Source organism: Elgaria multicarinata, chromosome 5 (genome assembly GCF_023053635.1).
Source record: "Elgaria multicarinata webbii isolate HBS135686 ecotype San Diego chromosome 5, rElgMul1.1.pri, whole genome shotgun sequence".
In the NCBI taxonomy this organism is placed as follows: domain Eukaryota; kingdom Metazoa; phylum Chordata; class Lepidosauria; order Squamata; family Anguidae; genus Elgaria; species Elgaria multicarinata.
In genome coordinates, this window is record NC_086175.1 from 108,783,377 (window position 1) to 108,807,797 (window position 24,421).

The 24,421-nt window shown below is 41.6% G+C and overlaps 1 protein-coding gene across 1 annotated transcript in view; it reads right to left on the reverse strand.

Moving 5' to 3' along the window:
• Positions 1–1,734: 1,734 nt before the first annotated feature.
• Positions 1,735–24,421, reverse strand: part of B3GLCT (beta 3-glucosyltransferase) — a 100,633-nt gene continuing 77,946 nt past the window's right edge. The window contains exons 12-15 of the mRNA XM_063127722.1: positions 22,204–22,303; positions 10,139–10,258; positions 7,921–8,065; positions 1,735–2,938 (exon numbers count right to left, since the gene is read on the reverse strand). Of these exons, the coding sequence (XP_062983792.1) occupies positions 2,777–2,938; positions 7,921–8,065; positions 10,139–10,258; positions 22,204–22,303 (527 nt within the window). The 3' untranslated portion in view covers positions 1,735–2,776. The remainder of the gene's footprint in view (positions 2,939–7,920; positions 8,066–10,138; positions 10,259–22,203; positions 22,304–24,421) is intronic.

The window sequence follows — 24,421 nt, forward strand, 5'->3', positions numbered from 1 at the left end:
ACCCATCTTGAATGTGCTCACTGTTCACACACTTAAAAATACCCAAACTACATTCACAAGTGTGTGGATACTGCTTCAGCAATTCCTGGCAGAGAAATTCCTTTCCCATTATGGCCAATGGTAAGAACTATATTACTTTGGAATACAATGAGATGCTGTGCTATAGAAAACAATGTTTAAACATATGTGAAAACAGAGATTCAATATGGCTTTTAGACCCTGTATTTGGTTAAAAATATATAGCAAGCGTTAGACTTATGTTGTCTAACTGGACTTCAATGTCATTCAATGCAGAATGAAATGACAGTTTATAGGCAAACTTTTTACTAGGGCCAGAATCCTATGCTATCCCTGCTCATCTGCTAGTTCTGTTGCAGTGCAGGACTCACTGCTAGCACAACAGAAACTAGAGCTCCTGAAAGCAACCTCAGAAATGAGTGGAAACGCTTGCTTCTGGATTGGGGACAGGTCAATGGAACTCCCTTCTCCAAGTAGTTGAGAGCATTATCTGGCGGTCTGAAACATGAAAATGGTATGGTGGTAAGCCTTAATAGTCTTTTGTACAGTTTTGTATAACCAATCTAGGTTTGGGGGTATTTTATAATTATAACTACAAGTTTTACTATGTTCTTCCATAGACAATGTTGGAGGGTTCCACGCTAAATGTACAGCCACGACTCCCTTTATGAACAAGTTGGCTGAGGCCAATATATTCTGATTCTTTGTATTGTTTTTTGTATTGGATGTAGTATATGACAAGTCATGTGACTGGTTACCAATGTTGAGAGAAGTATTTTTGTATCGTTTACAGCGTCCAACTGATGAAGATACCTCGAGACAGGATATGTACCGGACAACTGTTTTATTAGACGCCTTATTATGGATTTATTAGATGCCTTATTATGAATTTTAATAGATGCTTTATTTATTAGACGCTTTATTATGAATGTTTGATAGACGCCTTATGAATGTCATCTAGACGCCTGACATTGTGCATGTGCGGAGTGATATACTTCTGAACTATTATTATCTAAAAAGTTTTGCTCTTAGGCTGTTTTGTAAAAACGTAAAATGCTACTGTGAACTTCAGTGCTGGTGACATTGGACATTATTTCTGTTTTTCTTTATTAATTTTTATTGTGGAGATTTTGCACTGTTGGATTTGTTTAAAGGGATTTAAGAACATGTACCAGCTAGGAGAAATTGTTCTGTAGACTGATTACAAACTGCATATATATGTTGTATATATCACTTATATCTCTAATATATTGCTTCTATTTTACATCTCTAAGTGAATTTTTGTGGTTGAGTGTTATCACCCTTATTGTGCTCTGTTCTGGAAACAAGCATTTCCACTCTTTCTGGACACTTCAGGAACTGCTAGCGACCCATTGCTCTAGCGATGAGTCCCACTAGTGCATGGGCAGCATAGGACACAGCTCTAGGGCTGTACTATATTTTCAGTCATAAAATGTGGGGGATGAAAGGGGGAGCATGGGCTGGTGGTGGAGGTACGGATGTTTCACACTGACCCCTAGTTTAACTTTTTATGCACTATTTGACACACATTCTCAGCTGTACATTCAGTGCCATTTAAAACAACAACAACTGTGGATTCCTCCAGGAAGCAATCCCAGCCAATCTGATTTCTTGTAGGCAATTGTCATGTTATGGTATCATGACACAGGCAGTAAGATTTTAGTACATGATGGCATCATGAAGCAAATCAGAGTGAGGGGTGGTGGTGATGTTTTTGGGAAATACGTCCCCTCCCCTTGGCTCAGACTTACGCTCTACAAAATTGTATTATGCATACAGGGGGAAATCAAACAATTTTCAATATGTAGCATTTAAATGTATAGTATGCCTTGAATAATAAAAAAATATGGTGCATGGCCTTCAATTATGGATGTACTCAACTAGATTTCAATCTTGCACATACAAACTACATGATGGACACATAAAGCAGATAAGTATCTCAACAGTAAGTTTCCAAGATTCATTAAGAGTCATTTGTTAACAGAAGAATAACAAAGTTTTCTGCATATCAGTAGTTAGTGACATTCTGTGGCTTGTTTAGTAACATCAAGCCTTTATGTTTTCAATTATCTATAAACTATATTTATTTAAATGTGCAAGATGATACACAGAGAGAAGATGATGACAACACACAAGTTCTCTAGTATGAGTCACACAAAGTCACACTAAGCTCTTCTTTGTACATAAAGATGCAAAAGAATTTAACACTATCCTAATATGCCACTAACAACCAGGAGGAGGGGAGCAGGGAGAGAGAACAAATCAATGTTGATTGCTGATGGTTGAGAATTTTTAAAAGGTCTTAGGATTTGACAGATGGTTCCAAAGTTATTTTATTCTACAAGCTCTAAAGCACAACGAACAAACATATATATGTATGTGTGTGTTCTGGACAGAGATATTCAGGACATGATCCAGTACTACTCTGGACACAGTGCCTGTGTGGAGGAGTCCCATAGGGCTCAATGTAGATCTGTTTCTCCCCCTCCCCTCCATTGGCATTTGCACACAGGAATGAATAAGGAATGAGAGGTCTGTGCATGCCTCCCATGTCCCTAGACAGCCAATCCCAATTGTGCGATGCACATTTCTATTGCTCCAGAAGGAGAAATCAGGGCAGTGGGCCAAAAGTGGTACTGGACCATACCCTTAGTGTTCTGTACAATATGGGTGACAAGAAATTATAAATACAACAATAAAATTCAATAGGTGCTCTAATAGTGAGCACACATATATATTATAATTCCTCCCTGGCATGTTTACTTCCATCCTGCAAATCTTTCACTTTTGGTGCCAGCCACCTGAAGTATATTTTCATTGGATCAACATTCCAGTGTTTGTGAAATGATATTGGAACTTGATGGGAAAGATAGTCCTTTGGGTAATCCATCGGCCGAGCCTAAAGAGGTAGGAGAGAGACAATGTGTTTCATGGGGCACGAAAGGTTTTATTACCTCAATAAATAAAAAAAGAAAGAATCACAGCTAAAACCACTATTGTTCAGTAAGGCCCAATTATTCTCAAATCAGATACAGAATAGCCCTGCGAACATGTTCAAATCCTAGGCATGATGGGGCTGTACATATTGCATGGAGACACTGAGCCTGTGTCTCCATGCAATATGTATGGGGCTGTATGCATGCAGGCCTCTGTATCAATATGAATCCAACATGTTTCCAATCCACCATCACACATAGGATCTGAATGCATAAACACAGCTAATATAACTGCAATATTGTTTATTTCCTTATGTGTGTTAAACAAAGATGTATATATTCAGCTTACATACAGAAGTTAAGTTTTAGGACCACAGTCATCCCATATCACATAATCCATAAATGATAAAATGAACTTTTAACTGAGAAGAGTTTATGTGCTGAAAGAAAGAGAAGAAAACAGCAAAGCCTATTTTGCACCAAGTTATTGAAGTTAGCAGAGCTCAGTTTCTTTGCTGCTTAGAGAGAGGCTGCTTAATAGTTGTGAAGCTATAACAGCTCTTCATGCTTTCCTAATCTCAAAGGAAACATATTTAGTGGACTGCTTCTCCCTAGATTTGGGGGTTGAATCATGTGAGCACTACCTATAACACCCTTCCTCAACCTGGTGCCTTCCAAATGTTTTGGACTTCAACTCCCATCACCCCAAGCACCATGGATAATGGTCAGGAATGCTCAGAGTTATAGTCCAAAACATCTGGAGGGCATCAGTTTGAGGAAGGGTAAATTACACATTAGCTATAAAAAAAACCTGTGTGATGGCTTTAGCCAGATGGAAGCATTATTGTTACCTGATCTCATGGTTCCCTAGATTTCTAAGCAGTTGGAGGATCATGGTTGCACACGCTATAGAAGCTACAGATTCCACAATATGTTTAGAAGATGGTACAATACAGGTGGGCTATTGACTGGGACTGATTGGTGGGGACATATCTTATCAGTATCAAAAGAATTTCACTGACTTCCAAGTCTGTTTATGAGCACAATTCAAAATGCTTACCTTTAAAGCCCTACACAGATTACAACCCAGGTACTTGAAGGAATGCCTGCTCCCATGCTAAACTGCCTGTGTATTGAGATCATCTTTGGAGGCTTTCCTCCAGCTGCTCCCACCATCTGAGGTAAGGCAGGTGGTGACCAGTGTGTGTGTGAGAGAGAGAGAGAGAGAGAGCGCCTTTGGTGGCATTCTGTTTGTGAAGTGCAGCTGATGCCAACATTGTTATCCTTTCAACAACAAGCAAAGGTTTTTCTTAATACTTCCAGGCTGTTTAACATATTACAACTTCTTTTAACAAGTTGTTTTAATATGTTTTTTAGGTACTTTATCTTGTTTTTGTAAAGCACCCTGGAATCTCTGCCAATAGCAGTATGTAAAACTTTTAAATAAGTACTTAGCATTTGCCAGATTTCACCCTATTCAAATTTCCACTGAAATTGCTAAAGGATATTTTTTAATGTTATCTCTGCTTGAACATCAAGTGCCGTTTTGCTCCAAATACCAGAATTGGATTGCCAAAATCAATTATGGTGCTGAATGAGCCAATGAGAGACATTATTACCAATACACAAATCAAGCATTTGGTGCTCTTGCAGATGTGCAAAGTCTACTGAGGACCAAGCTGATAGAATGAGAAAATTAAAAACAATTTGATTCTGAATGCCTTCTCAGAGTCACAGCAGGATTTACTTTTCATTGTCTGATAGCTCAACAATGTACATTAGTGAAGTATTTAAGCAGAAGAAAACAAGTTTACATAGTGGCTCCCATTAAATATTTAAATTTGCCTCTGCAAGTCAGTTTCAGTGAAGTTATTAAACATTCCAGTTTGTCTGTTTTAAAGATTACTAATTTTTATGAGGCATTTTCCCCACTCATCACTTGATGTTGTGTCTTAGGCATTTGAAATTTAAATACTTTCACTGAATTCCAGGCAAGAAGAGTAACTGGAATCAGATAAAAATGATTTCATAAGCTGCTGACATTGCTGTCGGTTTTTTGTATTAGAGAGAAATGACTACAGAATGTTTATTATTTTGTAGATTGTTGACTGAGGAACTGCCGTTCATTTTTTGTGAAATCAGAATACTGGTTTATCTTTATCACCAGAATACTGGTTTATCTTCATCACCAGATTTCTGGCCTTAATCTGACCATATAATATTAAGTGCTTTGTCTTACCTAGCATCAGTGATTAAGGCTAAGTTTAATTATAGCTAGGCAAATGCTAATAATTGCTCCAGTTCAATTCCTCTTCCAAAAATTTGTCTTCGACCTTGTTCAGACAACACAGTAAGCCGTGGTGATTAAGCATTTTGAGTTAAACATTATGGCTTGGCGTGTCATGTGAACCATGACTTAACATGTCATGTGAACTATTCCTAACCATAGTGGCTACATAACCATGGTTTAAACACACTCATTATTTGCTGCAAAAGGGTTAGCGGCCTAAATATGGCTTAGCATGTTGTCTGACCAGGGCCTTAGAGGACTATGAGGGGAGGGACCATAGCCTAGTGGTAGAAACCTTGCAGGCCAAAGGTTTCAGGTTCAATCTGGGCATCTCCAGATAAGATTTTTTTTAAGGATCAGGTAGCAGGTGATGTGAAATACTTCAGGAAACCTGCTGCTGGTCACAGTAAACAATACTACGCTTCATGCAGAGTGTAACCTGGGCTAATAATGCAGCTTTGTAGCCTGTGTTGGCCTAAATATTTGACTCATGCCTGTTCTAAACCTAACCCTGTTCTAAACCTTTATATATATATATATATATATATATATATATATATATATATATATGTGTGTGTGTGTGTGTGTGTGTGTGTGTGTGCGTGTGCGTGTGTGTGCGCGCGCGCGGGCTTCATGAAAGCTATTTTTTAACTGTGTGGTGGGTTGAAAAAACTGGATGGTGTCTGGACTCAAGAGAAATAGATTTTCTCCAGGTGATTTAATCAGTCTAACATAATGTCAGGGTTTGCCTTTCTCAATATGTATTAAGCAACCAAATAGTCTGGTGGCAATGAACGCCCCAGGATTAACTCCAACAATTCTCCAGTTTTCTAACCTAAACTGTTGACCCAACATCTGAGTCAGTGTGAACATTCCATTAGATTAACTATATGCTGACTTTAACTAAACTCTGAGTATGTGGAGTCCTTGGAACTGATATCTTCCAGAAGAAAATATAAAGTTCAAATGGTACAGAAGCTCCAATGGAAGTTTCGTTAGCCCTTCTAACAGAAGAAAAAAAAATCTTTCAGAAGATGGTACTTTTGTTGTTAGAAAAATTAGGCGAGGAAAACAGGAATGGGTGTTTGCGCAAAGACCTTTGGTACTTAAAAACAAATTTCTGTACTGACTGGGCGTGTGATCAGACATGCCCTGTTCCTTAACGCTCATCTGTGCCCCATAACCACTATTTGGCACCTGGTTGCAAAAGGGGCACCCCAATCCAGCTCCCAGAGTCTCTTGGGATTCCTCCATGACATCGGACTAGGCTCCAAGTTCCCTCCCTAGAGGAATCCCCTCAGAGGGCATCCCTCACTGTTATCACTGATATAACGGGAGATTTCCTGCACCACCAGCAGAATCCCCACCATTATCTGACATAGGTGATAACAGCAGGAGATTTTAGGGCAGCGGGACACACCTTTGCTGAGAAGCTGCTGCTGTTTTCTCCAATCTAAGTTCAGAGATAACAGCGAGGAAGAGGGGCAGCAGGACTCACCTGTGGTGGGAAAAGTGGTTGTTCTTCCCAGCATAGGTGAGTCCTGCCCCCCCAGTCTCTACCACTATCTCAATCTTCTGCATGGAAAGGGGGGAGGGGTGACAGGATGTGGGGCCATGGCCCCCCTTACATGGTGTCAGAGGCAGGGCTTGGGGTTCTAATAAAAAATAAAGTAGCTCCAAGAAGCCGGAAGTCTACCCTCCTTCTGCTCTACCTGAAGGTGAAAAACTTGCAGCAGAAGTGAAACTGCCTGTGTTATTAAGCCAGTAATGCTGTAGCTTCTTTACTTATTTTAAAAAAAACACTATTGAAATGTGTTGTTTTATCGTAGCTTCAGCACAGTTTCTAACAGCACATTTATCATACAATTATTATAAAACTTTGCTTGCCATCTTTTTCTTGTTTTCATATTTCATTTACAAAGTGGTTCTAGATAAGTGTGCTCAAATGGATATTTTCACATTATCCTAAAATACAGATAAAGCAGACAATACCCTTTAGGAAATAAAGTGGAATGCCAAACCAATAGAGCTGTACATACAAATTGAATGAAGCCAAATTTGTGTAAAAATACCAAAACCATACTGAAAAAATGCTGTCTTCATTTTTTTTTACTGTAAGAGCTAAATATTTTTAAAGCTATGTAGTACTTTGACAGCAGCATTCTGAGAAGCAAAGAGACCAGCTTTGACAAAGAGGAGAGAATACTTAAACGAAATTGATAAGTGTTATTTTATAGAATAGAAAGGGAGAAAAAGAATTCTTACATGCAGATAAGGCAAGATGTTATTGTGTCAAAACCAAACAGGCTTTGACACAGCATATTTGCAAAATCCAGTATGATATTAAGATGTTAATGGCCTCGCTTATTGTGAAACTTCTAGATATATTTTTCTAGGATTTTTTTTTAAAAGAATTCCATTCTACTTCTTAATATTTTGTTTACCTTCTTGGCAAACTAAATGCCAGCACTCCATTGCAGTTTGTAATTGTCCATGTATTCCAGGTTTTGGCACAAACTAGAGGGGATACTATGTAGAAATAGCAATATTTTTACAATATATTCCCCATTTGTAACATAATCCTAATAAACATTTTTACATAGGAACAACCATGATCTTATGGGGTAACATAGGCATACACATCTCAATACTCACCTGATGGAAAAGAGGGCTGTGTGTTATTGGAATTCCTAAGCCACTGAAACACATTCCAATTACCATATCATCGGGGGCATCATTGCTGTAGCACCGGCATTTACTAGTGAATAATCTTTGGATTGCTTCTCTACTGAAGACCATCCTTAAGTGACAAAGTCAACAAGAAGTTGATAACCAAGAAGATAACTATTGTTTCACTATCAAAGCTTTAAATGATTACGGCAATCATGAATTCACAGAACTAGATACAAAGAGTCTACTGCTGCATTAAATCATTGGGCAGTATCCAATGGAGCATTGAGTCCCCACCGATTCTGTTCCCTAAGTTAGTCCCACCACTTGCACAACAGAGATTTAGTGCTTCTGGGAGCAACCAGGAACGAGCGAAAACACCTGTCTCTGAAACAAAGCACGTCAGCAGAATTTGCATAAGGGAACTTCACTGATCTGTCCCGATCCAGAAATGAGTTTTTCTGCTCATTTTGGGGCTTCCTATACGAAACGTTAAATCTCTGTTGCACAAGTGGAGGGTTCTGCTTACACAGTGGAATTGGTGGGATGGGTCACTTCTGCAATGGCTCCTTTGGATATTGCTCATTTTCTTTCTACAAACTGTCGTTATTTCAGAAGAAAACAAGCCTATCTCTAATAATGCTTCTTAAAAGAGTGAGGGCCAAGACGGATGTCCCATCAAAAAGAATCTGAAAGCACTGTGAACGGTCTTTGAGAGAAGTTAATGTTCATCTCTATTTACTATAGTAAAGAATCAAAGCTGCTATGCTACAGCTAGTTGGCTACTTCATAGAATCATAGAATAGTAGAGTTAGAAGGGGCCCACAAGGCCATTGAGTCCAACCCCCTGCTCAGTGCAGGAATCCACCTTAAAGCATACCTGACAGATGGTTGTCCAGCTGCCTCTTGAATGCCTCTAGTGTGGGAGAGCCCACAATCTCCCTAGGTAACTGGTTCCATTGTTGTACTGCTCTAACAATCAGGAAGTTTTTCCTGATGCCCAGCCGGAATCTGGCTTCCTGTAACTTGAACCCGTTATTCCATGTCCTGCACTCTGGGAGGATCGAGAAGAGGTCCTGGCCTTCACCTGTGTGACAACCTTTCAAGTATTTGAAGAGTGCTATCATGTCTCCCCTCAATTTTCTTCCTCCCAACTAAACATGCCCAGTTCTTTCAGTCTCTTCTCAAAGGGCTTTGTTTCCAGATCCCTGAGCATCCTCGTTGCCCTCCTCTGAACACACTCCAGCTTGTCTGTGTCCTTCTTGAATTGTGGAGCCCAGAACTGGACGCAATACTCTAGATGAGGCCTAACCAGGGCCGAATAGAGAGGAACCAGTACCTCATGTGATTTGGAAGCTATACTTCTATTAATGCAGCCCAAAATAGCATTTGCCTTTCTTGCAGCCACATCACACTGTTGGCTCATATTCAGCTTGTGATCTACAACTCCAAGATCCTTCACTGCTCATGCCTCCTTTTCTTGGGAACAAAGAAGCCCACAGCTAGACCCTTAGACAGGAGGTTGCAGCTGCAGGGCACCATTCCAGCAGAAGGAAGTGGCACTGCAGCAGCAATGGGTTGTATCCAGTGTTATTTCTACCTCAAGTAGACCCATTGAAATGAATGGGACTTTTGTTAGGCATTTATTTCAATGGGTCTATTCTAATTAGGACTAACACTGCATACCATCTGGTATTGAGGGAGTAAGCGAAGGAGCCACCTTCTCACATGGCTTCCTCTTTCCCTCTCCTGCATGGAACTGTATCATAGCAGTTTTCAATCTGCTGCTTGCTATGTTACTTAACTTTGTTTGTTTGTTTATGGTATTTAAATGCTGCCCTATAACAAAAATGTTATTTGGGCGGCTCTTACAAAATCCTATACATCGAAAGGTGACTTTAACGTGTACTTTGGTTTTTCTTCCAATGTCTGTCTATTGAGTACCTGTCACAGTATAGCTCTTGAAGATAGTTAGGGTATTTCCCACTCATGTTTCTATTGCTGGTATTATGTGGCTGCATGACTATCCAAACTTACACCATAGGGTGGTCTTTTTCAAACTGTGCAGACAGTAGCCATCTACAGAAAAAAAAATCTGCCTATCATCAACCAGTTGAACAGTATAGACAGTTTGAAAGCAATGTTGAGTTTTTGCTGTGAAGTGAATTTAGTCCTCTAAAACAAGTCCAATTAAATGACTCACCCTCCTCCACCAGTAATGTAACTATAGCCTCCTGATCCCAAGCCGTAGCCATAGCGTTCTCCAAGTATCACTGGCTCATTTGGCTCATAGCAGCTGAGTAATTTCTGGAGCCTAGAGATGCTAAAATATAAAACAGCACATTCAAATATGACCTGATACATTTAATTCCTTTAAACAATACCAAGGCCTCTAAGCTATCAGCCTAAGCAAAACACATGTAAATTAATTGTTGACATTGAAGATCAAAATTATTATTTTGAGAAGTTTGTTTTTCTTTTCTTTTTTTAAAAAAGCCCCTTGGGCTTGCCTCAAAGAAAGATCTATATATTTTATAAAATATTACTTAAAAGGAATGCATAAGTTTGTTTGCCACAGAGTGCCTTTTCTTCAAAACATACATCTATAGTTTTCCCCAGACTGTTCCCTAAGGATGGCAAACAGGAATGATTTCAGAGTTTGAAAGACAAACAAATCTTCATAAAAAATAAATATCTTATGTCAAGCTTTATCATTTTGACATTTTTATATATTACAGCAGCACCAAGAGGAATTAAGCAGGTTCACAGCACTATTGTATTTGACATAACAAAAAAAGATTCCCTATCTCAGAACTGGTAACTAAATTTCACCATCCAGCCCTACAAGCTGTGGTGTTGGCAAAGCAGGGATCTTCCAGATGGTGTTTCCAGCTACTGGAATGATGATCACAGTGCCAAAATCAACTACCACTCCCTCATAGTTTTTGAGCATGTCCAACATTTTCAAAAGCCTCCATCTAGAATGTCTCAAAATATATAGGATTAGTGAAAGGTACATTGTACCAGTGCTACATCACAGGTCGTGTTATTATGTTGGTGCATCAAGATAGTTAGAAGTATCCCATCATTTTGAAATCTATACCTATGAATATATGAGTCCCAGCATATTATTCAAACATGTATGTTAATTTGATTTCACAAAGCCACTTCAAACATCCATTGCAGTATCAACTCTTTTATACAAATAATTGGGAGTCATACATTATACAGTGCACATTGTTATATACTCAGATAAATCAAGAAATCTGAAACATTAGTGATGGACAGCGGATGGCTTTACTGTACGTTTAAGTAATCACTGTCTTTCTTCCTTGCTCCTCAGGTTGCCTCATTACATGCTGTAACAATTCTCACAGTGTGATATGTGATTGAAGGCAAATTAAAAAGTCATTATTCTACTTAAAAATGCTCGTTTTTTACATTTATTTTAAACTTCTGCTATTCCCATATTTTATCAACACACATCAACTGGATGTTTTCCATATAGTATTTAGGGAAAATGTTTATTTACCAATCCTATATATTTAGGGAGGTTCTAGATGGAGGCTTTTGAAAGTGTTAGATGTGCTCGACAGCTTTATGTGGGATGCAGCCTGATGGAGGGAAGATCCATTTACTAGCTGGGCCACCTGGCTGAAGCTAGCTATCTCCTCCTCCCCTCCCCTCTCTAGGTATTTAAAGGCTGCTTCTCTCATAGAGGTGCAAGCCTGTGGCATTCCTGGGGAGAGCAAGCTGGGCAATGGGAACGCTGCTGGTGAAGCCTTTCCTATCAGCCCAATGCATGTAGCAGGTTTTCGCAACTGGACATGGAGATGGAGATCTGAAAGTGGGGGACCTCACAGCAATCCCTTTGTCACGGTCAGAAAACTACTTGATGAGGTTTAGACTTACAGCAGCTTTTCCCCTCTGCAAGGGTTGGGGGACCTATTAAGATGGTCTGCCCCAGAGACTAATGGATCGAGATGGTTTCCAAAGGGCTTTAGGGAGTTTTCTGGGTGATAGGGCTGGAGAGCTCCTGTTGAAACCCTGGTTGATCTGTGGAATGCAGAAATGACCTGGGTGGCTGACATGATTGCTCCTGAGCACCCTCTCCTGAGTAGAGCTTGTACAGCTCCGTGGTATACCCCAGAGCTGAGAGCAATGAAACAAAATAAAAGGAGATGGCTTGAGGGCAGATGGAGATGAACTCCTAGTGGATGCAATCAAATACTGGTAAGTGCCTATAGTAAAGTATATTCAGGGGCAGTGAGAGCAGCAAAAAACCCAATACCTTGCTGCCACTATCAAATCATCAATCTGCCGCCCAGCGGAGCTTTTCAGAGTTGTCCGGGGCCTATTACATGCCGGCCCCAAGGACATGGTAGAACCATCTGAGGCCTGCTGTAATGAATTTGCTAGACACTTCCAGAATAAAATCTTTGGCATCTCCAGTGTTATAGCAGGTGAATCAAGCGAGGTATCCAGAGCACAGCCTTGTCCTTTTTTCTTGGATGAGTTGGTACAGCTCAAGGACATTGATGAGGTGCTTGGACAGGTTTGTGCAACCACCTCTGTATTGGATCCTTGCCCCTCTTGGCTAATAAAAGCTAGTAGGGATGGAACAGCCGGCTGGGCCAGGGAAGATATTAATGCTTCTCTGGGAAGATATTAATGCTTCCCAGGCCGTCTGAAAGAGGAAGTAGTGAGACCGCTCCTGAAGAAATCTTCCTTGGACCCGGAAAATCTTAGTAACTACAGGCTGGCGGCAAATGTTCCATTCCTGGGCAAGGTCCTTGAGCAGGTGGTTGCAGGCCAGCTCCAGACACTTTTGGATGAGACTGATTATCTGGATCCATTTCAGTTGGGTTTCGGGCCTGTTTTTGACATAGAAACAGCCTTGGTTGCCCTGTATGATGATCTATTGTTGGGAGAAAGACAGGGGAAGTGTGACTCTGTTCATTCTCCTTGATCTCTCGATGGCTTTTGGTACCATCGACCATGGTATCCTTCTGGGAAGACTGTCTGAGTTGGGAGTGGCGGTACTGCATTGCAGTGGTTCCACTCCTACTTGGTGAGTTGGCTCCAGAAGGTGATGCTTGGGGAACATTGCTCATCCCCGTGGATTCTCCAGTATGGGGTCCCGCAGGGGTCAGTCTTGTCCCCCATGTTTTTCAACATCTACATGAAACCATTGGGTGAAGTCATCCGGAGTTTTGGAGTGCATTGTCATCAGTATGCTGATTTCACGCAACTCTATTTCTCCTTCTCATCTTTATCAGATGAGGCTGTGGATGTGCTGAACCGGTGCCTGGCTGCAAAATGGACTGGATGAGGGCTAATAAACTGAAACTCAATCCAGACAAGGCTGAGAAACTGTTAGTGGCTGGTTCTTCTGAATGGATAGAGGGTGTTCAACCTGTTCTGGATGGGGTTGCACTCCCCCTGAAGGAGCCGGTTTGTAGCTTGGGGGTTCTCCTAGAACCGTCTCTGTCACTTGAGGCTCAGGTGGCCTCGGTGGCACAGAGTATCTTCTACCAACTTTGGTTGGTGGCCCAGCTATGCCCCTATCTGGACAGGGATAACATGATTTCACTTTTCTATGCTCTGGTAACCTCCAAGTTAGATTATTGCAATGCGCTCTACGTGGGGCTGCCTTTGAAGACGGTTCAAAATGCAGCAGTCACATATGTATCAGGAACCAGAAAGTTTGAACATATAAGACTGACTCTGGCCTGGAGGCTGCAGGGAACTTGAACTGGCTGCTTCAATCAAGCTAGAAGCTCAGTGTTGGTCTGCCCCGCCCCTTACAGGTACTAAGGACTCTGGGGGCTGGAGGCTGCTGGGGGTGGAGGCTGCAGGGAACTTGAACTGGCTGCTTCAATCAAGCTAGAAGCTCAGTGTTGGTCTGCCCCGCCCCTTACAGGTACTAAGGACTCTTGGGGCTGGAGGCGCGAGCCTTCGGCGCGAGCACAAGGGCTCTCGGCCTGAGGCTCTCAGCCGTGGGCGCAAAGCCATCAAGCGGATCGACTACCTTGGAGGATGAACCCCAGCCCCGGACCGGTCTTCAAAACCTCTCCTTCTGAACATGATCTCCTGCACTGTCGGGTTATTATTTTGGCAATGCGACTGCCTTAACATACCCCATCTGCACTTCTCTGTGCCTACCTTCTTGCTTTCTGCTACTGGTCCTGGCCAGGCTAGTTCTGATTAATCCCGTCCCGTGCCTGTCTTACTTCCCTGCCTACTTGCTATCTCTCTCATCATTGCTTCTCTTAATTCCTTTCTCCCCATATCTGTTCCCTATGGCTCGCTCCAACTTCATCTCTACCAACTTAGTTCCTATTCGGTGTCTCCCCCCCCTCCCAGCTGCCTTTCTCGTGCTCCTTATGGAACTGTCGCTCTATTGCTTCCAAGGCCCCTGTCATCCAGGACTTGTTCTTCTCTAGATCTCTCCACCTCCTTGCTCTTACTGAAACCTGGCTTCCTGCCCATGATACCGCCATCTCTGCTGCCCTCTCTCTTGGAGGACTCTCTTTCTCTCACTCGAGTTGCCCAGAGGGTCGAGGTGGTAGTGTGGGTCTTTTATTATCGAGTTTGTGCCAGTTCCAGCCTCTTTCCATTCCTCCTTCACACTGTTTCTCCTCCTTTGAGGCACATGTGGTGAGACTCTTCACTCCGCTGCAACTGCGGGTTGCAGTTCTGTACCGCCCCCCTGGCTCATCCTCTAAATTTCTCTCTGATCTCGACTCATGGCTGTCCTTTCTCCTCTCTGACAACTCTCCTACTCTGATCTTGGTTGACTTCAATATCCATGTAGATGACCCTCACGATGCTGCAGCTCTACGATTTCGCTCCTTATCTTCCTCTTACGATCTTAAGCTCTGGTCTGAAGCACCCACACATTCCCTTGGACACTGTCTGGATCTTGTCCTCACTCGGAACTGCTCTGTCCTGGACTTTTCTATTGTTGACTTTCCTCTGTCAGATCATCATCTAGTCTCTTTCAATATTACTCACAATCCCCCTCCTTCACGTCCCACTTCACGCCCTTGTCGTGACCTGCATTCTATCAACTATGAGGCTTTTTCTCAGTCTTTAGCCTCCTCTCTTCCTTCTGTCTACACAGCCGTCTCCTTGGACTCAGCCGTCTCCTCCTTTAACTCCCCCTTATCTTCAACTCTTGATAATCTTGCTCCATCTACAACTCGGATAGTTCGCCCCTCTCAACCCCAACCGTGGCTCACCTCTTTCCTCCGCTACCTTCGCTCTTGTTCCCGGGCAGCCGAACGCCTGTGGCGTAAGACCAAGGACTGGGCGGACTTTGTCCACTACAAATTTGTTCTCTCCTCTTTCTCTTCTGCCATTTCACTGGCCAAACAGCAGCACTACTCAACGTTGATCCAGTCAAATGCTAAGCACCCTCAGCGGCTCTTCGCGTCCTTCAATTCTCTTCTGAAGCCTAATCCGCCATCTCTCCCCGCCTCTCTGTCTGCCAATGACTTTGCCTCTTTCTTCAATGCTAAAATCCAAACTATTCGCTCCGATCTAGCCAGCTCTGCTCCGCTTCCAGCTCCTGTCCCCCACCTGTCAGTTCCTCCTGCAACTCTCTCGGCGTTCCCTTCGGTCTCAGCTGATGAACTGTCTAAAATACTGCGCTCGTCGAAGCCTTCCACTTGTTCCCGTGATCCAATTCCCTCTCGCGTCTTTATTAATCTTATCCCCGCTATCCTCCCGTCCTTGCTTCACATCATTAATTCTTCTCTGTCCTCTGGTTCATTTCCTTCTGCTTTTAAACATGCTACAGTCTCTCCCATTCTCAAAAAACCCACTCTTGATCGACTATCCCTGTCTAACTACCGACCTGTCTCTCTCTTGCCCTTTGTCTCAAAGATCCTGGAACGTCTGGTCTACTCTCGTTGTCTTGACTTTCTCTCTAATAACTCTGCTCTGGATCCCTTTCAATCTGGCTTCCGTCCTTTGCATTCCACTGAAACAGCCCTTACCAAGATCACCAATGATCTTCTTACTGCCAAGTCTAAAGGCCATTATTCCGTTCTTATTCTCCTTGATCTAACCGCAGCCTTTGACACGGTTGATCACGATCTTCTCTTAGATTCCCTCCATGACCTTGGACTCTGTGGCTCTGTCTATAACTGGTTCGCCTCCTATCTAGAGGGTCGCTCTTTCAGCGTGTCGGCTAACGGCAGCTCGTCCTCCTCTTTTCCCCTTTCAGTTGGGGTTCCGCAAGGCTCGGTGCTTGGCCCGTTGTTGTTCTCTCTATACATGCTGCCCTTGGGTAAGCTTATCCAATCTCACGGCCTCCAATATCACCTGTATGCTGACGATACACAATTATATCTCTCATCTCCGGAACTTTCTCCTGATGTTCACGATCGTATCTCGGCATGTCTCTCAGATATCTCAGCCTGGCTGCTTCATCGTCGTTTGAAACTTAACATGGCAAAGACTGAATTGCTTGTTTTTCCTCCTAAACCTTCTCCTCACCTCTCATTCTCTCTTACTGTCAACGATGTCACGCTTACTCCGGTCACGGAAGCTCGTAGTCTTGGCTTTATATTTGACTCCTCGCTCTCCTTTACTCCTCACATCGAGGCCGTAGCTAAATCCTGTCATTTCTTCCTGTATAATATTGCCAGGATTAAACCATTTTTGTCTGTCTCTTCTGCCAAGACTCTCGTTCACGCACTGGTTATCTCTCGGTTGGACTACTGCAACCTTCTTCTCTCTGGCCTTCCTTCGTCTCACATCAGTCCGCTGGTCTCTGTCCACCACTCTGCCGCTAAGATCATCTTCTTGGCCCGCCGCTCTGACCATGTCACTCCACTTCTGAAATCTCTTCATTGGCTTCCAACTCACTCCAGAATCCAATATAAACTTCTCCTGCTGACCTTCAAAGCTCTTCACGGTCTAGCTCCTGCCTATCTCTCCTCTCTCATCTCACACTATTGCCCCGCTCGTGCTCTCCGCTCCTCTGATGCCATGCTTCTCGCCTGCCCAAGGACCTCCACTTCCCTTACTCGGCTTCGTCCTTTTTCTTCTGTTGCCCCTTACGCCTGGAACGCTCTTCCAGAACACTTGAGAACTACAAACTCAATCACTGCTTTTAAAACTCAGCTAAAAACTTTTCTTTTTCCTATAGCCTTCAAATATTGAGTTTGTTCTGACTCTATACTGTTTAGCTTCACCCTACCCGGTGCCTGTTTACACTTCCCTGTGCCTGTTCGCATTCTCCTTCCCTCTTTATTGTTTACTACAACTTATTAGATTGTAAGCCTACGCGGCAGGGTCCTGCTATTTATTGTGTTATCTGTACAGCACCATGTACATTGATGGTGCTATATAAATAAATAATAATAATAATAATAATAATAATAATACCTGATGGAACGCCTCTCCCGACATGAACATACCCATACAGTACGCTCAACAGCTAAGGTTCTCCTCCGAGTGCCTACTCCGAGGGAAGCTCGGAGGATGGCAACAAGGGAGAGGGCCTTTTCAGTGGTGGCCCCCCAACTATTGATCCCTGGAGAGGCTGGCCTGGCGCCAACATTGCTATCTTTAGGCGCCGGGTCAAGACTTTTCTCTTCCCCCAGGCATTTAACAGCATATGTTGACTTTTTTAACCAACCCCTGGGTATTTGGTATGTAGTCTGTTTCTATGCTTTTTATGGTTTAAAATTTTGTATATTAGCTTTTAAATGTTCAATATTTTTAATCTTTGTAAACCGCCCAGAGCACTTTGGCTATGGGGTGGCATATAAATGTAAATAATAATGATAATGATAATGATAATAATAATAATAATAATAATAATAATAAGGCTAATCACATTTTATTACATTACATACTAAAACAGAAAATAAACTCTAATTAACGGGGTATGTTCATTGTAATCTCTGGAATTTTTCAACGACTGTCTACATAAATACACAAAAGAAAATGATGTTGGTTAAATGGAAATTTAAAAAGTAGCCCAAAGCTGTAAAGATGGTGTTAGAAAAGCAAAAGCCCAAAATGTGTTGAAGCTTGAAAAAACAAAAGTGCCTTCTTTAGCTATGTTTGGAGCAAGAAGAACAAGTGGTAGGTCTGCTGCTTGGGGAAGGTAGTGAAGCATGAGCAATTGACTTTCTCAACCTGGTGTCTTCCAGATGTATTAGTCTACAACTCCCATCAGCACAACTAGCAAGGGATGATGCAAGTTTTGGTCTTACATCTGGAAGGCACCAGGTTCAGGAAGGCTGCATTAACAAGTAATGGAGATAACAGGAACTATTCAATTCCTACTTTGTCTTAGGCCACAGCTAGACCTAAGGTTTATCCTGGGATCATCCAGGGTTCGCCCCTGCCTGAGCACTCGATCCCCTGTGTGTCACGTAGATGAACAGGTTTGACCCCTGGACGATCCAGGGATAAACCTTAGGTCTAGCTGTGGCCTACGTCTTCCCCTGAAAAGTGAATTGCATTCCACCTGAAAAAAATGGAACAAATAATGTAAGGAGTGACTTGCAGGTAAAGATAAGTAAGGAGATGGTTAGAGAACGCCTAGTTACTTTAAATGAGTTCATCTCCAGGGCCAGGTGAATTACAGAGAACAGGTGAACATGTGTGAAGACTAAAAATGGGCAAATATTGTCCTTACCTTCTAAAAGAAACTACAGACCACTCACCCTAATATTGATATCAGGCAAAATTCTAGAATAGTTTGTTAAGTGGGCTCTGTGAGCATCTGCAAATGAATGGAGCCAACATGGATGTATCAAGAATAAGTCATGCCAGACCAAATGTATCTTCAAACATCTGCATCAATCTGGAGGGATGTATTGAGTGGAGTAAGAGGGCTCTGTCCTTGGTCTTGTGCTGTTGAAGATTTTTATAAATTACTTGGATGAGAATGTAGGGGGGAAGCTTATCAAATTTGCAGATGACATGAAGGTGGGAAGGATGGCCAACACCATAGAAAACAGAATCAAGATTCAAAACTATCTTGGCAGGCTGGAAAAATTGGGCCAAAACCAGCAAGATGAAATCTAGAGATAAATGTAAAGTCCTGTGTTTAGGTACCCAAATCAAAAGCACAAATATCGGATGATAGAGACCTAGCTTGGCAGCAGCAGCCAATCACAAGCTGAACCCGAGCCAGCAGTGTGATGTGGCTGCTAAAAAAACAAAACAAATGCAACCTTAGGCTGCATAAACAGAAGAATAGTATCCAGATCATGAGAAGGAATAGTTCTGTCCTATTTTGTCTTGATCAAATCTAAAGTACTGTGTCCTGCTCTGGGTACCATGTTTTAGGAAGGACATTGACAAGGAGGGCAAGCAGGATGCTAATGGGTCTGCAAACTAAGGCCTGTGAGGAACAGTTGAAAGAGCTTGGAGAAGAGAAGATTAAGAGGAGAAATATGTGAAGGGCTGGCACTCTAGAGCAACAATGGGTGGAAATTTCAAGGAAACAGATTTCAGCAAAACATTAGGAGAAACATCCTAATGGCTGTTTGACAGGATAAGAGACTGCATAGGGAGGTGATGGCTTTCCTTCACTAAAGGTATTTAAGCAAAGGCTGTACAGCCATCTATCAGGGATGCTGTAGTTGCATCCCGCACTGCATATCCTGTAGTGAGCAGGGGGTTGCACAAGATGACTTCCAAGGTCCCTTCCAACTCTTATGATTCTATGAATGAAATTTAAAGTTAGGAGGGTCAATATGCTTCAGTAACCTTGCAGATTTAAAATAACTGTACCGGAAGCTCAAATAAGATGTATACCACAGATTGAAAAAGTACAAACAAATCCAAGAATGGCTACTCATGATAGTTGTGGTGTTTCACAATCCAATAAAACAAACACATCTGTTTCTGGGTAGGTAATTTCTACAGAAGGCCCTGTTGGGTGTCCAACTTACAAATGGTTCTACTATATATGACAAACACTGAATAAATTATGTTCTAACGCAACGTCTGTGATCATTCATCTCTTTGGCATCAGCTAATGTATAAAGACACATCAGTGGCTAAAACAACACTGTTGCTTCCAGGACTCACATGAGTTACTGTAGATAGTTAATGCCAGAAAATGATTCTGAGAAGCTTATCACTAGCTCAGGAAATCTGAACTTGAACCTGGCAAATGCCCAGATTGTCTGGCTACTGATGCTGGCAATGGTGTAGCACATGCTCCATTTCTTATCACACCTCCTAGGGCAAGAAATATTCTTTCATAATAAGCTCTAAGAGCAAAGAGATGAAGTTATTAAAAAAAAACAATCAAAGGGGCACAGATGTGATCTTTTCTCAATAAGGACTTTCAAAGAAATGAGCATGGATTTTTGAGATGCAACACAGAGAAGAGACAGGATAACGTTGACATTTCTATAATACAGTATGTAGATTATATAAAAATAGCTCTACATATTGGAAGCGTATTAAATTAATAGCCATTGTAGAGTCTCACAGAAACCAACTTATTACGCATATCTTTTTTTTTTTTTTGGTACAATCTGTCCAATTCTAGGCCATTGCTTCCTTTGTGAAAGATAAAATTACTGCTTGCAACACTGGATCTTCACTTTGACAAATATATAAAAGTAATTTAAGTTTTAAGGTCCCCCCCTTCACTTCAATCAATAAATGATCTAACATTCCTTGTATTGGGCAGAATCCAATGCTGCCCATCCGCTAGCGGAGCTGGTCGCCAGTGTTGGTCGTCACACAGCCAGTCCTGCCAAGTCTGGTCCAGAAGCAGCCTTACCATTTATTATTATTATTATTATTATTATTATTATTATTATTTATTTATTTATATAGCGCCATCAATGTACATGGTGCTGTACAGAGTAAAACAATAAAATAGCAAGACCCTGCCGCATAGGCTTACATTCTAATAAAATCATAATAAAACAATAAGGAGGGGAAGAGAATGCACCAAACAGGCACAGGGTAGAGTAAAACTAACAGTATAAAAGTCAGAACAAAATCAAGTTTTAAAAGCTTTAGGAAAAAGAAAAGTTTTTAGCTGAGCTTTAAAAGCTGCGATTGAACTTGTAGTTCTCAAATGTTCTGGAAGAGCGTTCCAGGCGTAAGGGGCAGCCGAAGAAAATGGACGAAGCCGAGCTAGGGAAGTGGAGATCCTTGGACAGGTGAGAAACATGGCATCAGAGGAGCGAAGAGCACGAGCGGGGCAAGCTCTGTGACCTGCCTCCTTCCAGATACGGGTTGTTTCCGTTCATTTCGGCTTGTCTCTGGAAGTGCTAAAGTGCCAGTTCCAGGAGCAGCTGGGGCAGTTTGCAGACTGGAAGTTGCAGGACTGGCTGTGTGCACAAGGCAGGGTTGGTTTCTGCTCATTAAATGGAAAATGCAGCTGTAAAGCATATCCTGCATGCTTTAATTTCCTCTTCCATAAAACAATCTTAATTTGTAATATTATAATCCTTACCTTGATCTTTGACAGGCAACGCTCCTAACACCTGATAACATTTTCTTTATCTCAGTGTAACAGAATTTGCTAACCCAGGATCAAAAAAAGTGCAGAAAACATACAGTAATGCAAAGAAAAAAAGAAGAAAAAAAGAACAGCAACTGTATAAGGGAAGACAGAGGTTTAAATCCAAACTTTCACAGGTGTGCCACAGACTTCTGAACATCTGGAAAGGCTTAGGGGCATAGGGGGAGGAGAGGATGGAGGAAAGATATGTTGTCTGAACATCTTTTTGCTTGCACAACTTTGGAGCCAACCCAACATATTCTATTCAAAATATAGTCACTCTTTTCAAAGTGCTTCATCAGAGGCATATGTTTTTTTGGGACATGAGCAATGAAAAGGTTTTAAAGAGAATTTCCCTTGAAAAATAATTTTACTCAAAACACACCAGGAATTAACGATACTGTCTTTCCCTATATAGTTGCTGCTTCCCACCCCCAGTCAGAACAACTAGTTCATTTTCAATAACAAATCCGAATGCTGGAACAACGTTACCAATTTGCTACCTTTCATGACACTGATCCAATTTTCTGCCACAATGAGTGCTTGAAGTATTCATTTGTATATTTAATTTAACATTTGAGAGATGTTTTTAATTTTCTCTAAGTGACTTGGATTTCCTATCTGACAGAAAATACTGGATCATGAATTTTCATGTTTCACTTGGGATCTGCACCACTTCATGTTAGTTCCACAGAAGCAGCTTTCAAATGTTGACTTGTAATGCAATGAATGATTTAGCTTCCATCCGTTCCTGAAATTCATACCTTATTAAAGTATCATCATCCACAATGACTAACCAAGGCGTTGTAGCAGGACTATGATTTAAAAATCTTTCCAGAATGGCAAAAGTCTTCCCACAATGACCTAGGTGTAAAGCAAAAGTAAGCAAAGGAATCCAGTAATTAGATTTATAGTGTAATTACGGTAAAGATTTCTTAATATTTTTCCAAATAATGTCAATCCAGCAATTGCATATGTTCAGATTAGATTAGATATAAATCAGATTTGTTATTAGGAAATCTAAATTATTACAGAAGTCCTGAAGGGGTAGGAGGCATCCTGGCCTGTTAACTCTCACAGCATGGATTGGGCCCTGCCTGCTGCCCTTCATCATGTCCACTAAGTACTTTTTAAATATTGTTTATTGTTATTTTATTAATGGATATTTATGTTACTTGTAAGCCAGCTCAGAACGATTTGTATCCTGAAAGGTATTTTAAAAAAATATTTCTACTGAAATAAATAAGTAATTATAGTTTTTAAATCTCCTTAGTTTTTGTTTTAAACAGATTGATGGCTGTAATCTTATACCCCCCCCACACACAAACATACTGAATGAGACTTAGTTCTGAGTAGACATGGATAGGATTATGGTTTTATTTATGTATTTATTACATTTATATACTGCCCCATAGCCAAAGCTCTCTGGGCGGGTTACAAAAGTTAAAAACAATGAACATTAAAAACAGATATACAATATAAGAACAGATATGTCTTTAGTAACCCAAAGACATTTACAACCAATATTTGTAACTCTGTGTTTTTTTTTTTTTAAAGAAGCTAGGAAGTATTTTTTCTCTAGAACACCCCACCCCACCCCAGTACAACTGAAAATCAGAATTCATTTTATATAATAAGTTATGTAATGAAACATACATATAATATAGAAATATAGGATCAGGGAATTTTGATAAAAAAGGGTTCTGTGCATCCAAGGAAATCAAACATTATTCATTTTAAGCTACTGAACATTATGCATGAAATTACTTTTTGACCGAACCAAAAAATTTCTGAGCTTGAATATATAATAGATATATGCAGCTATTATTCCAGCACATATATCAAGCACTAAATGTGCCAGCTTCCTCAGTTGGCATCAGCTGAGGTTCTTTGTTATGTATATGAAGATCTATCTCATATAGTGTGACAATCTGATTTATCACACAACTATGCAACTAATGGTGGTGAACAAGAAAATCACAGGCTAAGAATGCAGGGTTGTGTGCCTTTGTGGAATTAGCTGTCAGTACACCAGTTCTGTCTGTATACTTACACATATCTGCATGATTACAAATCCTGCCTTCTAACTGAGCAAAACTTAAAAGAAAAGGAGGAGGAGGCAGGGGCCTGAGATAAGGTGGGAGGAAAGCAGACAAGAGGTAAAGGGGGCTGAGGAAACAAAAACCATGACCAAAACACACACACACAAGTTTGAGAAGGACCTAAGACAGGAGGGGGATTCAGTGAAGAGAAAGGGACAGATGCAGCAAAGTGAGTTAAAGGGCAGACAAAGGAAGGACGGATAGAGGAAGCAGGAAATATAAGAAAGGGGTCAACAGGATAAGTCCACACAGATATACGTCAACTCTTGTGGTAGGTTTCCGCACACATTCCCATCATTTGGTGGGCATCTCCAGGGGTTGTGTCAGTTAACATCATGGTAGGACATCTGCTGAAATCCAGGAAGTGACAGGTGCTGTGGCAGGTACTGTCTGGAGCCCTGAAAGGGAATGCTGCTGCCTGCTTAGGCAGGTGAGTCCAGCCTACCCTGTGTCCCTTACATCTCCTTGACTGGCTTCTGGCTCAAAGTAGTTGGGCAGAGTGTGACCCCGTGAGTATCAGAGTCTGAGCTTGGCAGAGGAGCTGCAGATAGCTGGCCATTTAAATACATGATGGAACTATTGATGGGGAAGAGGGGCTAATTGGAGTTTCCTTTTCTCATATCTTGAGGCGCTTCCCTCTCCCTGCCTGGTAGCTCACCTCTTCCCTGCTTGTCCTCGGTCTTTGCCTCTGCTGCTGTAGGTGGTTGGAGGCAACTGAAAGGGGTGTGTGTGTGCATGTAAGTATGGCCAGGTGAAAGGACAGATTAGGCAGTGGCTGTGCCCCCACTGTAGTGGTCATGATGAGTGCACATCATGAGTCACTGCCAGCTAAAGCAGAAGGAAACCAATTGAGGCCATGAGTCTCCTCCTCCTCTGAAGC